The sequence below is a fragment of the Tenrec ecaudatus genome, chromosome 17, assembly GCF_050624435.1.
Source record: "Tenrec ecaudatus isolate mTenEca1 chromosome 17, mTenEca1.hap1, whole genome shotgun sequence".
Lineage (NCBI taxonomy): Eukaryota > Metazoa > Chordata > Mammalia > Afrosoricida > Tenrecidae > Tenrec > Tenrec ecaudatus.
In genome coordinates this window covers 39,966,635-39,982,641 of record NC_134546.1, presented here as the reverse complement: position 1 = coordinate 39,982,641, position 16,007 = coordinate 39,966,635, and the positions used below count along the sequence as shown (strand labels likewise).

Below are 16,007 nucleotides of genomic sequence, written 5' to 3'. Positions count from 1 at the left end.
CAGCTATTAAGAATAAAATGTCTTGGGGGAGGAGGAGGCAGGGGGAAAGGAACGGTAAGTAAGCGACACCATAAACAGGGGAACAACTAGGGAATTAAAATCAACAAGGAGGACCCAGAGATCCTGGGGGTGTCAGATCAACAGCAATCTGGCTGAAAGAATTACTAGCGTGATGGTGGGGCAGGAGGAAGGCAAAAGGAAACAGGAAAGATCTATGAAGCAAAGCTATGGATAGAGGTATAAACATAGTTGTGTACATATGTAAATACATTAATTCATTAAAATAGAGTATTGGCCTATCTACATAGATTTATGCGGCAATACACTGAGGTACTGGATGGACTTCGGGCCACTGCTCATACTCCGTCAAAGCAAGAACACTGTGTTCTAACAACCTGGCATTCTGTGAAACCCACCCTCCCGGCACAATTGCTGAGACACAATGGGTGCTTAAGCAAATGGTGTCTGGCTATCAAAAGATCTCACACTCACTCACACACACACACACACACACACCCTTCCCCCCCCCCCCCAGACATAGCATCTGAGGTCTCAAAGGCTTGAAGTTAAACAAGCAGCCATCCAGCAAGAAACAAGTCCACATGGAAGAATCACATCAGCCTGTGCGATCATGAGGTGTTGTCAGGACCAGGTAACAAGCATCAGACTCATAGCAAACAAACAAACAAACAAACAGAAAACCATATTTTTGAGAACGAGGGGAACTGGAGCAGAGAACCAAAACTCATCTTTAGACAATCGGGCATTCCCTCACAGAGGGGTAACAGAGAAGGGATGAATCAACCAGGGTGCAGTAAAGCACCGATGAAGCACACAATACTCCTCTGGTTCCTTGAGGCTTCCTCACTGCCCACTATCATGACCCCAGTCCTGCCTTTCACTGTGGGCTGGACCAGAGTATGTACACAGGTACAGGTAAGAGAGAAGAGCTCAGGACACATGGAATCCAAGAACAGGAATGTGAGTTGCAATACGCAAAGTGTAGGGGGAAGGTGGGGTGAGGAAGGGGGAACCGATTGCAATGACCACACACCCACACCCCCTCCAAGGGGACGAACAACAGAAACTATGGGGGAAAGGGGACAGGGATCAATGTAAGATATGAAAATAATAATTTATAATTTATCAAGGGGCCACGGGGGGCGGGGGGGGCTGATACCAAGGACTCAATAGAAAGCAAATGTCTAGAAAAAAATTATGGTAACATGTACAAATATCCTGGATACAATTGATGGATGGATTGTTTTAAGAGTTGTATGAGCCCCCAATAAAATGATTTTTTAATGTAATCTTAAAAAAAAACCCAAAATAATAAAAAAATGTAATGTAGGCACAGGACCATAATACTATTATACCACCATGCTGTATCTGACACCAAGCGAAGACATGATCTTTACAAATCAATCTTGTTCATCTTAACACCAATTAGCTAAAAATGTTCAATGAAAGCCATTTAACTTTAATGTGCACTTCTGATTTGCTATGGAAATTCATTCACAGTGAATCAATCTATCAAACTGTACGTGCACACTGCTTTTTAAAAAATGACTCAGATTGAATCAGAAGATGGGTGACATCCAGAAACAAATGGACATTATGTTGTGGAAAGCAGACTTTGCATTTTCTATATTAAAATACATTTCATATTTGCGGGGGGGGGTTGGGTTCAAGCCAGCGTGTATACCCTGGGAACAAGGATACCTCCTACTTAGTCACAAGATCATTAACACAGCCCTGCACCCCAAACCACTCTCTGCCAATGTGCCACCACTATTAAAACTGTTCTCCAACTCCAGTGCCTGATCCTGGCTCTGATCAAGGACGGGCCACTGCACTGTGTTGTGCTTTCCTCTCAATCAGAGGCATGTCTATTGCTTTGAGGACGCTGCCGTTTGTACAGAGCTCTCAACTGACTCTGGTTTTTGTCTTCTTATTGACGGGAAGTTAAACATTTGGGAATACTGCCCGAGTACTGGGGTGTCACTTTCTCTGCATCCTATCAGGAAGCACAGAATGTACACCCAGTGGTGGTGCCAGCTCTGATGGTTTGGGTATGGTGGCTCTTTAGGGTATGTTTAGAAGTCACAATGAAGGCTTCCGTCAACAGAGCACCTGGTGGTGGGCAGAGCCTCCCAGCTGAACTCAGTCCCACCTGCTCCCATGCTAAACTCACCTTTCCTCTTATGACCAACACCACTGGGTCAGAGCATGCTTTCCCCTAATTACAAAGACACAATTGTTTCAAACAGTCCCACTGAAATGGATTCTAAAAGTCTATAAAGCCGAACACAGAACTCAAAACATTCGGTGTGACTTGTATTTGCTTTTCAGTGGGATTTGTTTCCACAACCCAGGCTGGCCCAGCTCGAGCCTGTCGAACACTAAGATCACCGGAGCCATTGTCTCTTCTACACACACGCACGTCTTTGGTTTTCGGGGCACGTTCGCTCCTTATCCTGTGCCAGCTTATCATTATGTGCACAAGAGGAATTTCCAATTACTTTCCCTATCATATTGCTGCATGTATTATTTATAGATAGCTAACCTACAAAACAGGAGCCCTGGTGGTGTTGTGGTTAAGAATTGGACTGTAACCTGCATGGTCAGCCGCAGCTCTGCTGGACAAAGACTGGGCTTTCTAGTCCTGTAAATAGTTAAGTCTCGGGAACCCATGGGGGTCACTGAGTCAGCCACTGACTCGATGGCTCTGAGTTTGGTTGGTCTGAGAACCTATAAAAACTTGCCATGTCTAATCCCTTAAAACCAAAAAAACGAAACAACATTCAAATAGTGTTTTTCCTCTTACAAAAAACGAGGCCAAATTCCGAGCATGTAACGTATTAGTTGTCAAATTTACCTGAAGAAATGTTGACAATTTCCTTAACGATGGCATTCTGAGCTTCCTCATACTCTGTTTTATTTTTAGTATACTCTTCATTGAAAGAAGTCAATTTACTGCAAATCAAGATCATGGTATTAGTAATAATACTGAAACATTTACTAGAGGTAACCTATCCAGAGAATCCTAACGATCAACGATAATTAAAATGGAAAAACAAGCAAAAAACAGACAACTTGGCAGGGGCACCCGTGGCTAGAATTCAGGCTGTCAGCACTCCTTCACGCTGTTTGGAATAGCTCGATGGCACCATTCTTGCTGGGTTTGCTCCCTTAGCAAAATCCCATCGATGCCATGTTATAAAATATTTAGATGTGAACAAGTCGACATTCCTTTTTAGATGGGAAGTTACTACCTCCCCCTTTGAAACAAGCAAACACGGTGTTTTTCATGACTGTAACACAACTGCCCCAAATTGACAGTTGTCAAAATAAAATAAATTTTAAAGCAAAATCTTGCTGAGTGATTTGAATGAAAACAACAGATTAAAAGTAAAGATACTGAAGGAGGAAGTAAAGAAAGGGAGGAGAAAACCAATGGTTTCTAAGACAGGGATAGAAATTAAGGAGCAAAAGGCTGGAGGGGAAGAGAGAGAGGAGGATGTCGTTGGCGGAGCTGGGAGGCGATCAACCAGGTAACTAAGGCAACACCTGTAACTTGATGGGCTCAGCCTTGCCAGTGGTCACTGTGCCTCCAGTGCAGCCCTCCGTCAAGGAGCCAAAAAAAAGCCTATGTAACAGGCAACAGAGGAGACTTCAAGGCAGGCAGGCCAGGGGCAAAGCTAATAGACAAGTGAGATCGTTGGGCTGAAAATGTGGGAAGCGTTAGTACAACAAAGATAGCAGAGACCAGATTATAAAAGTCCTAAGACAGACCTTGGATATGATTTGGGTGGTGGGTTGGGGGACTATGAGAAACAACAGTAAAATCAGAGCTATCGTCAGAGTTCTTAGAAAACATTCCGTTCAAATGAACGAATCTTTCGAACCTTTTGACAATACTGCACTCAGCCCGTCTAATCCCTTTTAGATATAAGTAACTCGTGGACGAGGTCCTGGCTTCTCTAAAGCTAAAACATCGGCACTCCTTGAACCAGGAGGACTATACAGCACTGCAAAAATGGTCATAAAGGAGGAAAAACGGTCACAGCAACCACATTCAACGACAGCCTTACCCGTCCGCTGTGACTTACTGGCTGACGGCCCTCCGAGAACTGACTTCTCAACCTACTCACCCATAAAGAGAAAGGAGGTCTGTCCTAGTTACCTCGGGCTTGTCGTGAAATAAACCCTGCGTTCATTACTGGGGTCCTCCGAACACCTGAGATCATCGTTATGCATGCAGGCACGCCATTAGCTCCTGAACAGCCATAGGAGCGCATGTGTGCAGCAGCTCGCGGTAAACTGGTGGGAAACCACCGGGAAGAGTGGGGGTAAGGCAAGTCAGAGGCTCTGGTGCAGGGCAACAGCCTCCAAGCCAAAGGTTTTTTTTAAAAACCAAACACCAACAGTTAAAGCCGAGATGGCCAGAACCCGTGTAAGGCGGAAGCCTGCCTGAAAGGACATCACACGTGCCTTCCACAAAGGAGCGCGACCGGAAAACCGCTCGGGCTGCACCTTGTCAAAGGCGGAAAACCGGAGCAACCGGCCCTCCTTTCCAGCTCTCGCAGATTTCGCTGCCATTCTCTGTTCACTTATGACTCACTTGCCCTGGGGCACTTCCTGACATCAGTCAGGGAGGAAGAAGGCAGAAAAACTGTCGATGTGTTCCATGTGGTAACACTGCTGTAGCTCAGTGAACGGCCTCAGTAAGCTGGCAGGCGGCTCCCTACACCAACTTGTGCTCCCAACTGAAAGAACAGAAGAAACGACCAACTTGGTAAATGAGAGGAAGTTCTCTTTGGAAACAGAAGTGTGTGAACAGAGAGCGGGAGGGGAACCAGCCTTCACAGACAGGGAAAGTGACCTAAGACGAGTGTCGTACAATCAAGTTAGTACTGACAGAGGAATGGTCGGACATGTAAATGGAAGGGGGGGAAAAACAGTGCTGAAAACCGTGGCAATGGGCCAATGCAGCCAGCGAGGAAGAGAGGTGACTAACCAAGGGGGCCTGCAATAGCTGACTCGTCATCGGCCAAAAAAGCACAGCGCCAACCTGCCCCCACGCCGTGTCAGTGAACAAGACACAAGACGGAGCTTCCTTGTTATTTCCGGACGACAGAAAGCGTACACAGGGAAGCAAGCTGACACACCTGTTGGTGAACTTGACGCCGTTCTTCTGGAAATCGACGGTCGTGAAGTTCTTGTTGTTCCGGAGGGCCTTCTCATCCTTACAGGTTACTCGGAAGTAGTATCCAAACTGAGCGCTGGAATCCAGTTTAATCTGCTTGCCAGGCTCCAAGCCTGCGTGATCAGGGAAACACAGACATGTGTCAGCAAGGGCTACAGGCAGTTCGCACAGTAAATCTCTGAAACGACTGAGCCAAAAAGGAAAGCATGTGTTTGATTACAGGACAGAACACTAGAAGCTCTTCCTGAAAGTTGCCCAATTAATTCACGTTCCACTTCACTCAAAAACTGCATGATTGAGGGTGACGAAGCCCTGGAGAGACAGTGCTTGTGAGTTGGGCTGCTAACCGCAAGACCAACAGTTCAAAACCACCAGCCAGCTCCACAGGATAAAGTCGAGGCTTTCTACTCCTATGAAGCGTGACAGTCTCAGAAACTCGCAGGGGCGGTTCTACCCTGTAATATATGTTCACTATGAGTCAGAATCGCCTCCCGGGCAGCACGGTGGGTTTCTTGGTCAGTCTTTGAGCATAAACACCATAAGTGGTAGATACTATGATTTAGGAGCTGGGCTGCTAACCAGTAGGTTGGTAGTTCAATCCCACCAAGGGAGAGAGACGAGGCAGCCTGTTCCCATAAAGATTCCCAGTCTCAGAAACCCTGCACGGTCACTGAGTTGGAACTGGCTTGATGGGTGCGGGTCTATGACTGCTGAGGCACAGAATGTTCACTTTCTAAGCTGGTTCGATTCCCAAGCAAGGCAGCTCCGGTGCAGCCACCACCCCTCTCTCTGTGGAAGCTCATGCGTGTCAACTGTCTAATGGGCCTCAGTAGAACGTCCAGACTAGAATGGATGAGGAAGAAAAGCGTGCCAATCTCATTCCAACGACATTAGCCAATGACAACCTGATGGAGAGATCGCAACAGTGTGATCTGCAACCGTCATGGGGGTGGGGCAGGACTTGGCTCATTACATAGCCAGGTGGCCCAATCGACTTTGGGTTTCCACAGAAGGCAATTCTACGTGTGGAGGACAGGGAGGGTGTCCAACAGGAATGGTTTCAACAGCCTACGGGACCATGATGGGCTGAGCCCAACAACAGCCCAGTGATGGACAGATCTGTGAACTTTCTGAAAGCCAAGCCAACCAGGCTGCCTGATTCAGTGCAGCAGAGCACAGAAATGATTGAGCCGCCCTGAGGGCCCACTCTTACCGAGGTCGCGGGCTGCACTCACTAACGTGGACTGCATCTTCTTTTCCAAGTCATCCATGACTTCTCTTAATTCGGTCAGATTGGGATCAAAAGAGGGTTTTACAAGAAATTCGTGGTTTTCCACCTGTCAAGGGAACAGAATGGTTAAACTGCAAAGCCTAGAGCTCTGAATGTACAAACATGTTCACACGAAACAGACCCAGTGCTCACGGAGCCTGCCTTGTCCTGTTTCCGGACGTTCCACGCACGGAAAGGGTTGCTTCCTTACATCACATTGTTCTTTTGTCATTTATTTTTTTGGTGGTTCTGATACAATTTTTAAAAATCATTTTATTAGGAGCTCATACAGCTCTTATCACAATCCATACTACCTACATCATTTTTCCTAAACCATGTTCAAGACATTTTCATAAACGTTCAAAACCTACAACCAAGGATCTACCTTAGAAATCCAATAACATTACCTCGAAAAACCCATACAATTTTATCCAAACCAAAAAGGTCATCAAATCTCATGATTCAAAAACATATCCCTTAGAACTTTATTTCCCTAAAAGATAGATCTAAAACCAAGTATTGTCACTGGTAAAAATGTTTAGTCTTGAAGGATCATGGCTTACTAGGAAATGTTAAGGAATAGACAAAGAGGCAACCACGAGGGGAGGGGACAAAACAGAACGCAGCCTCTGCTCTTTCCCAGTGGTTTCCCTGATGAGCGAGGCCCAGTGTGAAGTCCTCTTTGAATGTGACGGAACAGCTAAGCTTTAAAGACAAAATGAGAGAACATTTTTTAATTGGAAAAAACATGAAGGCTGCCCTTACTAGACATTACAAACTACAAAACAGTATCTCAAACTGGGTTCTGAAAGCCAGAAACCGTGACACTCCATGGCAAAGACTGGTCTCACAGCAGGTTCAATTATACCTGTAACAGCTTAACACGAGACTTCACACTGTCTCAACCAGAAAATCATTCAATAAACGGGGCTGAGATAACATCCTCTCAATTACTAACTACTTAATCAAAATACATATTTATGTATCATTATGAACTCCAAAAGAGTGAGCAATAAATATAAAATTATACAGCAATCTAGTATTTTAAAAAGGGATGAAATACTTATCAAATAACACTCTCATTTAAACTAATCAAATAAAGTTAAGATGAAGTTCAATAGAGGAGCTGATGCCAGGGCCTTAAGTGGGGAGCAAATGTTTTGAGAATGATGAGGGCAATGAATGTACAAATGTGCTTTACACAATTGATGTATGTATGGATTGTGATAAAAGTGTGTGAGCCCACAATAAAATTTTTTAAAATAACAATAAATTTATTTTTAAAAGATTAAGTTCAATCATGTAAAGTATTAATATTTAATTGCTTTAGTAAACCTAATCTTTTTTAAAGTTGAAAATTTATAAAAAGAACTTTTATACAGGCACCAAAGAACAAAAAATCATATTGTGTGCTCACCTCCCATAATATCGCTAAAGACAAATGGGTGCATAAGCAAATGTGGTGAAGAAACCTGATGGTGCCTGGTCAATGGGGTCTTAAAAGTTTGAAGGTAAACAAGCGGCCATCTAGCTCAGAAGCAACAAAGCCCACATGGAAGAAGCACACCAGCCTGTGCGATCATGAGGTGTTGAAGGGATCAGGTATCAGGCATCATCAGAACAAAAAAATCATATCATTGTGAATGAGGAGAAGTGGGGAGTGGAGACCCAAAGCCCATCTGTAGGCAATTGGACATCCCCTTACAGAAGGGTCTCGGGGAGGAGACAAGCCAGTCAGGGAGCAGTGTATCAACGATGAAACATATAACTTTCCTCTAGTTCCTAAATGCTTCCTTCCTTCCTCCCCTACCCCTCCACTATCATGGTCCCAATTCTACCTTAAAAATTTGGCTAAACCAGAGGATGGACACTGGTACATATAGGAACTGGAAACAGAGAATCCAGGATAGATGATCACTTCAGGACCGGTGCTGAGAATGGCGATACCGGGAGCAGGGAGGGAAGATGGGGTGGAAAGGGGGAACTAATTACAAGGATCTACATATAACCTGTTTCCTGGAGACAGACGACAGAAAGGTAGGTGAAGGGAGACGTCGGACAGTTTAAGTAAGATATACAAAATAATAAGTTATAAATAATCAAGGGTTCATGAGGGAGGTGGGGAAATGAGGAGCTGATGCCAGGGGCTTAAGTGGAGAACAAATGTTTTGAGAATGATGAGGGCAATGAAAGCACAAATGTGATGTGCTTTACACAATCGATGTATGTATGTATGCATTGTGATAAGTTGTATGAGCCCCTAATAAAACATTTAAAAATAAAAAAGAAAGTACAAATGTGCTTTACACAATTGATGTATGTATGGATTGTGATAGTTGTATGAGTCCCTAATAAAATGATTTTTAAAAAGAGAGATAAAAGTAAAATAAAATGAGAAACAAGAAAAAAGAGCTTTTATAAAATATAAAGATACATAGTAAAACTTTCTTTTACAAAAATCCTAGTTTGTATGTACTAGAAAAATACAGAGGTCATTAAATGGGCAAAGATAAGTGCATGTAAGTAGCAGATGAGAAAATAAGCGCAAAATAACCCATAGGAAACCAATAAAAGCTCCATAATAATAAAAGCCATAAATACTTAAGCAACCATGAGGTTATTACTTTATAGCTGTTTAAAGAGAAGAAGAAAAAGAAATGAAACTACCATCAAATCCTAATGAGGCTACAGTGAAATTGCTACACTCATTCATTTCTGGTGGCGTGTAAGTTGGTATAAACTCGAAAAAGAAAAAAGTAATGTGTACAAGACTTAGATTTGCTGCACCCTTTGACATCGCAATTGTTCCTAGGAACTCAGTCTCAGGAAGCAACACAACCCAGGGATGAACAGTTTCTGCAAAACTGCTCGCAATACGCCATCAGTGTCTGCGTACTGAGAAGTCAAGAGGAGACAATGGTATACAATTATCCAAACAGAGTACCTACAGCCACGGCCAAGACATGAGAATCCAAGGGAAAGAACAGTGCTACAAGAAAGGTCCAAGATGTGGACCAGAACGTGCCCTCTCCTGCCAACAACCTTGAGAGGTGAGAGGGGCGGACGAGCCCTCATCTCCTCCCACCTTCCAGAAACTTACTGTGAGTCACCAAACTGAAGCTCGCACTAAAAACCCACTGGTGGAAAGAAGGAAACTGAGTGAGCACCCTCGGGTGAAGTAGTCCTGTGGGCACAGGAGGGGGCTTGGTTGGTGTCCGGGGGCCGCTAACTGAAAGGTCTGATCGCACCAGGTACTCTCCCACCGCCCACTCAGTCCGTGGCCAGGTACTCTCCCACCATCCACTCAGTCCGTGGCCAGGTACTCTCCCTCCGTCCACTCAGTCCACGGCCAGGTACTCTCCCTCCGTCCACTCAGTCCCACGGGAGGCCTAGGAAGAGCGCTGTTTTCACAGGCTTGCTAGGGAGACTCGAATGGAACCCGAGAAAGCGAGCAGTGAGCTCTAATGGCCATGCAAAGAACTGGCTACGCAGCAGCCCAACCCAATTAGGCCGCCTAGCAAACGTGACCACTAGGCTTTCTTTCCACCAGGGCCACACACCTGTCACCAGCCAGCACCACACAGCAGCTGCACCCAACTACACAAGAGGAGGCAGGGCGAGACGGGCTCCGGTGCGGAACTCAAACACGGAATGAAATGTTTGCCCGGACTAGTACAAGAAACGTGAGCCATTGTTGTTTGCTCTGGTTTCTTTTTCAGCAACTACGTCTTTGCTAATGAATGTGAAAACCCTGGTTTGAAGGATTAACCTCAAGGTGTTCCTGGTCGGATCACACCGCAGGTGGCGTGTAAGACAAAAGCACACGCTGTGGTACCGGGCAGAGCCCACGTGTGTGTGAGAAGTCACAACCTGAAGAAGGAAGGGAGACGAGAAAACACGCCGGCAGAAAGAGTAAAAGCAAGAGGGGAGGGGGGGGGGAAACAGCTCTGTAGAAACCATAGGAACATGCTAAACACCCAAGACATTTAGAGGGAATATTAAACAAACCTCTATTAAAAGTTCAAAGAGAAAAGCGCCCGGCTGCCCACTGCGCCCACTTGGCTCCAAAAGCGGGGCTCCGAAAGCACCGATTTTCAGTGATACTCTGCAATATCCAGCCACCGTGCCTTTGTCGCTTGGAAGCTTTGAGACGCTCCTCGTTCAAGCAGCCTGAAAAGGAGGGACCCACTGAGGAAGCAGACAAGTCAGCAAGGATCAGCTGATCGACTTATCAAGCACACTACACCGTCGTAACCTGCGACAACGAATAACCGAGTTGCAGCTTAGAGATAAAAGACTCTCTGGAGGATGACCCCCCTCTCTCTCTGGTTCACCTTCCTGTTGGAGAGCCACATGGCTGATACCTGCCAGCACCTTGTGATGATCCACTGCCATTGGACCCCAAAGATTCTGCACAAACCAGCCTGTGATAGTCTCCATTCTTGACCATTGCATGAAGCTGTGTGAGTGTAAAGATGGATTTCTAGTATCAGACTTGATTTGAACTGGGCTGGGATGTTTTCTTGATAATCAATTACTCCATGATATAAAGCTCTTTCTTATGTGTACATGACAATGGCAGTTATATAATCTACTGTCAACTTGAGAAGGGATAGAGTCTAGCCTGCCAATCAGGTTGCAGCATGATGACCTCATTTGGAGGCACCACGGAAATAAATAGCTGACTAGAGGCCAGACTAGAAGACAGACTCTCTGCTTGGTGTTCCTGATGACAATACACATGGAGCTATGCTATGGCCCTGGAGCTGGAGGATCCACTTGGAGACCCACACCAGTGCTGAGATGCTTACCCTACCATGGGAGCCACAAGACTTTCCAACCATTGGACTGTGATCTTCCTGGTTTTGGAATCATTGCATGTGTTACATGAGTCTGAAGAGGAATTTATAGACTGATATCAGACATATGGACTAATATTGGACTTATGGACTTGATCTGGACTGGGCTGGGATATTTTCTCAATATTCAATTGCTTTTGTACAAAGCTCTTCCTAATATTCATATGCATCTCCCTGGATTTGTTTCTCTAGTCTACCTGGTCAAGCACATTATAGTACCTTGAGAGTGTACTAATAAAGAAACAATTTATAAAAAAAAAAGTTCAAAGAAATACAGGGCAAATGGAACATATGAGCAAAGAATAGACTAAAAGCAAAAGATGCAGCAGCTAAAAATAATCCAAATAGCTTTCAGAACCAAAGAATACAGTCATTGAGAAGGAGTCACTGGCTCCTTACTGAACGTATTGGAGCAGAAGAGAGAGCCGGTGGATGTGAGACTTCAAATGGTCACCAGGAAACAGCAGAAGCCGTGGGCAGTCTAACGCAGGCCCCATCACGGTCACGAAGAGAACGCACATGGACATCTATCTGGAGACCATGGCTGCTCAGGTCTCAGATCTGATGAAAGACATACGTTCTCTTAAGTGTAACAAATTAAATGGGGGAAAATTTACCCACTTTGGTTTAATTATAAAGAGCTTCGGTGGCATCGTGGGTTAAGCACTGGACTGCCAACCACAAGGCCAGCGGTTCAAAACCACCAGCCGCTCTGTGGGACGAGGCCTGCTCCTCTCATAAAGACTTATTCTTGGAAACCAGAGGGCAGTTCTCCAGTGTCCTGCAGGGACACTGAGTCAGAACTGACTCGATGGCAGTGAGTTTTGAGTTTCATTTTATGTTGTCGTTATGGTTGAAAATAGGTGAGGGAGTTGTAAAAGCGTAAGGAAAACCAGCATTCTCCCACGAACGCTTTGAAGATTAATGACGGGGGCACCGAGCTGGTCAACCATCTCACCCTTTCCTTCCGAGCCGTTCCTCGGCCGTTCCTCAAGCCACTGCCCTGTAAGGTTCCCGTCTCGCCTTACACCCACTTTTGAACACGGAATGACAAGGAATCGCACCTGGAACCCCCGAGAAAAGGGATGACTTCCAAAGGAACAGCAATTCCCCGCTGGCAAAGCCGCTCGATCCTCCACATCAGTGACCACAATGTAGATGAGGAGGAGGACAGCTGGACCGGCGTCCGTGTGCGAAGGAAACACTGCCGATCTAGAATTCTACACCCTCACCACTGGGGAACAAGGGTAGAATCTGACTAACGGCCCCAATGAAAGAACTCTAAGTATATCCAGGAAGAAGTGAAAGAGTGAGGTAGGGAGCAGGGGGGAAGGGATGAACACAGAAGAGGAGAGGAAGGAGGGGGCAGGGGGGACACGACGGTTAAGTATAAACGTAACCGTGCGGTACAGGACAATAAGCTAGGGGGCAAAAAACATATCATTAAACCACTAGCCCTTAATGAATAAGCATGAGCTGATATAAACTTGGGTGCCCTAAGGCCCTAATACTATTTGAGATAAATAAGGCCATACTTATAGGCTGACTTTGGTTAGCAGAGACTACACTTGAAAATAAAAGCTGTGGATAATCCTGAATCTCTGTGGGTGTGTGGGGTGGGGGCCGGGGGAGCAGCCAGAGATTGAGAAGAAGGGACGGGAGAGGAAAAGGACATAGGTCAAAGACAAAATAGAATTTTAAAAATCCAATCAAAATAAATAAATGAAATGAGGAAGAATAACCATCACAATTTGGAAGAAATAAATCCAAAGCTAATAAAAGAACCATAGATTAGTAGCCAGAACAAACAATAGGTAATAGATGAAAACAACCACTTTTAAAAACTAGGAAAAGATATCCAATGTTAAAAAAAAAATGAAAGAACTCTGTCATGGGTCTCTTAGGATAAGATAAATTAAAATCTAAGGCAAAACGAACACTCTCTGAAACTAAGGAAAGTTCATTGAGTCCCAAAGAAAGCACAGCGCGAGGCACGGCCTTGTTAACACAGGACGGCACAAGGCACAGCGTGCGTTCCGTGGACTCTCTCAGCTCCTGGGCACGCACACCAAATGCTAGCAAGCACACACCGGTAAGGCGAACAAACATACACAGCTCGTCGCAACCAGTTACCCACGATCCTCACGTGCATGGAGAACTTCCATGAAACCACACAGGCCAAGCATGCGGGTGTAAAAGCACGCCTTTAAACACATGTCATGACAGAGAGCAAACTGAAATGGGAATAAAATGCCTGCAAATATGAACCCTTAAATACTTACAGAAATAGAAAAGGCAGATCATAGAAATGGAAAATATACAAGATTTGAAACCAATGCAATAGAATGCAAAGCTACAACAAAAGACTATTCTCCATTAAGATAATCCAATGCCCATTCCTGATTTTTAAAACTCTTAGCAAAATAGGAATAAAATGGAAATCCCTCAACATAATACAGGCTATTTATACAGAACCAAACCAAAGGGGGCCGTGCAGTGAGACGCTACATGGTAGCAGTTTGACCCCAACAGTCCTCTCCGAGGGAGGGAGAAAGATGCGGCTTTCTGTTCCCACAAAGATACACAGCCTCCGAAATCCTCAAGGGCAGCTCTACTCTGTCCTTTAAGGTTCCTGCGAGTCAGAAATGACAGGACAGCAACAATACTTGCCATCAAGAACCGGGCAAGGGCATCCTTTAACACCATCTTTATTCACTCTTATCCTGACAGTCCTGACTAGAGCAGTAAGAAAGGAAAACAACGATCATTCTAATTGGAAGGGACCAAGTGAAACGGTCACTATTGCACACGGTTTACTACCATACACATAGCGGTGTGAGCTCTGAGTACGTATTCCCACTAAGCAAGCATCCAGCTGAGTTAGTGCACCCAGTGGCATCACCTGGGAAGGCGCTCTGGGCACAGTGAACTTCTTCCCGTAAAAGCAGTTTTCGTTTAAACCTTGTCTTTTGTGGTGGCTGATTTAAGAGAAGAGCATGCAGCTGTGAAATTTTGTTTTGTGCTTGGGGGGAAATGCTGCAGAAACTGTTGTGATGTTGAACGCAGTTTACAAAGACAGCACTATGGGAAAAACTCAAGTGTACCAGGTTTTTGGGGTTTTTTGTTTTAAAGGGTGAAATATCAGCTAATGACAAACCTCAGTCTGGACATCCATCAACTTCCTGAAAGGAGGAAAATGTTGACAGAATTCATGCACTTGTGCGTGAAGACGGACGATGGACCATTGCAGAGATGGGGAAGTTATCTGAACTCTCTTGGAGCTGGGTTTACTGAGTTTTAATGGAAGATTTGGGAATGAGAAGGGTCACTGAGAAATTTGTGTCTTGGGTTCTGACTGACCAGGAAAAAAAATCACTGCTGTGCTTTGAAAGAACAACTCTGAAGTGACCCAGACTTTTTTCCAAGGTCATTAACTGGTGGCAGGACATGGCGCTATCCTTCCGACACGAAAAGCAAACATCCATCAGACCAGTGGAAGACGACACTGTCACCTCACCCAAAGAAAGCTCATCAAGTGAAATCAAAGATCAAAACGATGCTCATTGTTTGTTTGTTTTCTAGGTGGGAGAGTTTGTTCCACTAGGTCAGACTGCTATTCAAGCTTTCTACTTAGAGGTTCTGAAAAGATTGTACAACAGTGTGCAACAAGAAGCCTGATGGGTGGCAGACAGAGGACTGGTTTTGCCACCACAACAATGCACCTGTTCATTAAACCCAGCTCCAACCCAGTCATCTCAGTGAGCCAGGTTTTGGCAAAACACAGCATGCCTCAAAACACACAACCTTCCTCTAGCTCTTTGGTGCTTCCTTCCCCCCACTATCATGACCTCAATTCTCTCTTACAAATCGGATTAGCCCAGAGCATACACACTGCTACAGATAACTGCCTGAAACACAGGGAATCCAGGATAGATAAACCTCAACAAGGACAGTAGAGATATCAGGAGGATTAGAGGAGGGTGGGGGGAGAAAGGAGGAATCGATCACAAGGATCATCCTAGAACCTCCTCCCAGTGGGGAGGAATGGAAAAGTGGGTGAGGGGCGACCAAGGGCAATGTAAGATATGAAAATAATAATCTATAACTTATCAAGGGTTTGTGAGGGAGGGCGGGAGGGGAAGAGAGGGGGAAGAAACAGGGAGCTGCTATCAAGGACTCAAGTAGGAAGAGAATGCGTTGAAAATGATGATGGCATCATATGTGCAAATGTGCTTGACACACTGGAGGAATGTATGGATTGTGAGAAGAGATGTAAGAGCCCCCAATAAAAGTAATTAAAACAAACAAAAAAAAACCAAAACAGCATGCCTCTCTTGCCCCATGCACCTGACTCACCTGATCTCACTCCTTTTTACTTCTTTTTGTTTCAGCAAATGAACAGGGACATGAGAAGACAGTGATTTGCAACATGGAAGAGGTGAAGGAAAAATGAGGGAGGTGCTGCCAACCATCCAAACAAATGAGTTTTAAAAAATGTTTCCAAGAAGGACTAACAGATTTGACAAATGTATTAAGTGTAATGGAGTACTTTGATGGTGAAAAGGATGTTTTGTAAAAACAATTTAAATACATAGCTGTGCTAGTCTGGGTTGAATAGAGAAATCTAGAGACACTCAAAAGTGTGTAAGAGCTTTAGATAAAAGAGCAA

General features: G+C 44.8%; 1 protein-coding gene across 1 annotated transcript in view; it reads right to left on the bottom strand.

Annotated features, from left to right (window-relative positions):
* Window positions 1-16,007, bottom strand: part of MSH2 (mutS homolog 2) — an 84,332-nt gene that overhangs the window by 9,610 nt on the left and 58,715 nt on the right. Inside the window, exons 9-11 of the mRNA XM_075535597.1 lie at window positions 6,423-6,546; window positions 5,172-5,322; window positions 2,879-2,976 (exon numbers count right to left, since the gene is read on the bottom strand). Of these exons, the coding sequence (XP_075391712.1) occupies window positions 2,879-2,976; window positions 5,172-5,322; window positions 6,423-6,546 (373 nt within the window). The remainder of the gene's footprint in view (window positions 1-2,878; window positions 2,977-5,171; window positions 5,323-6,422; window positions 6,547-16,007) is intronic.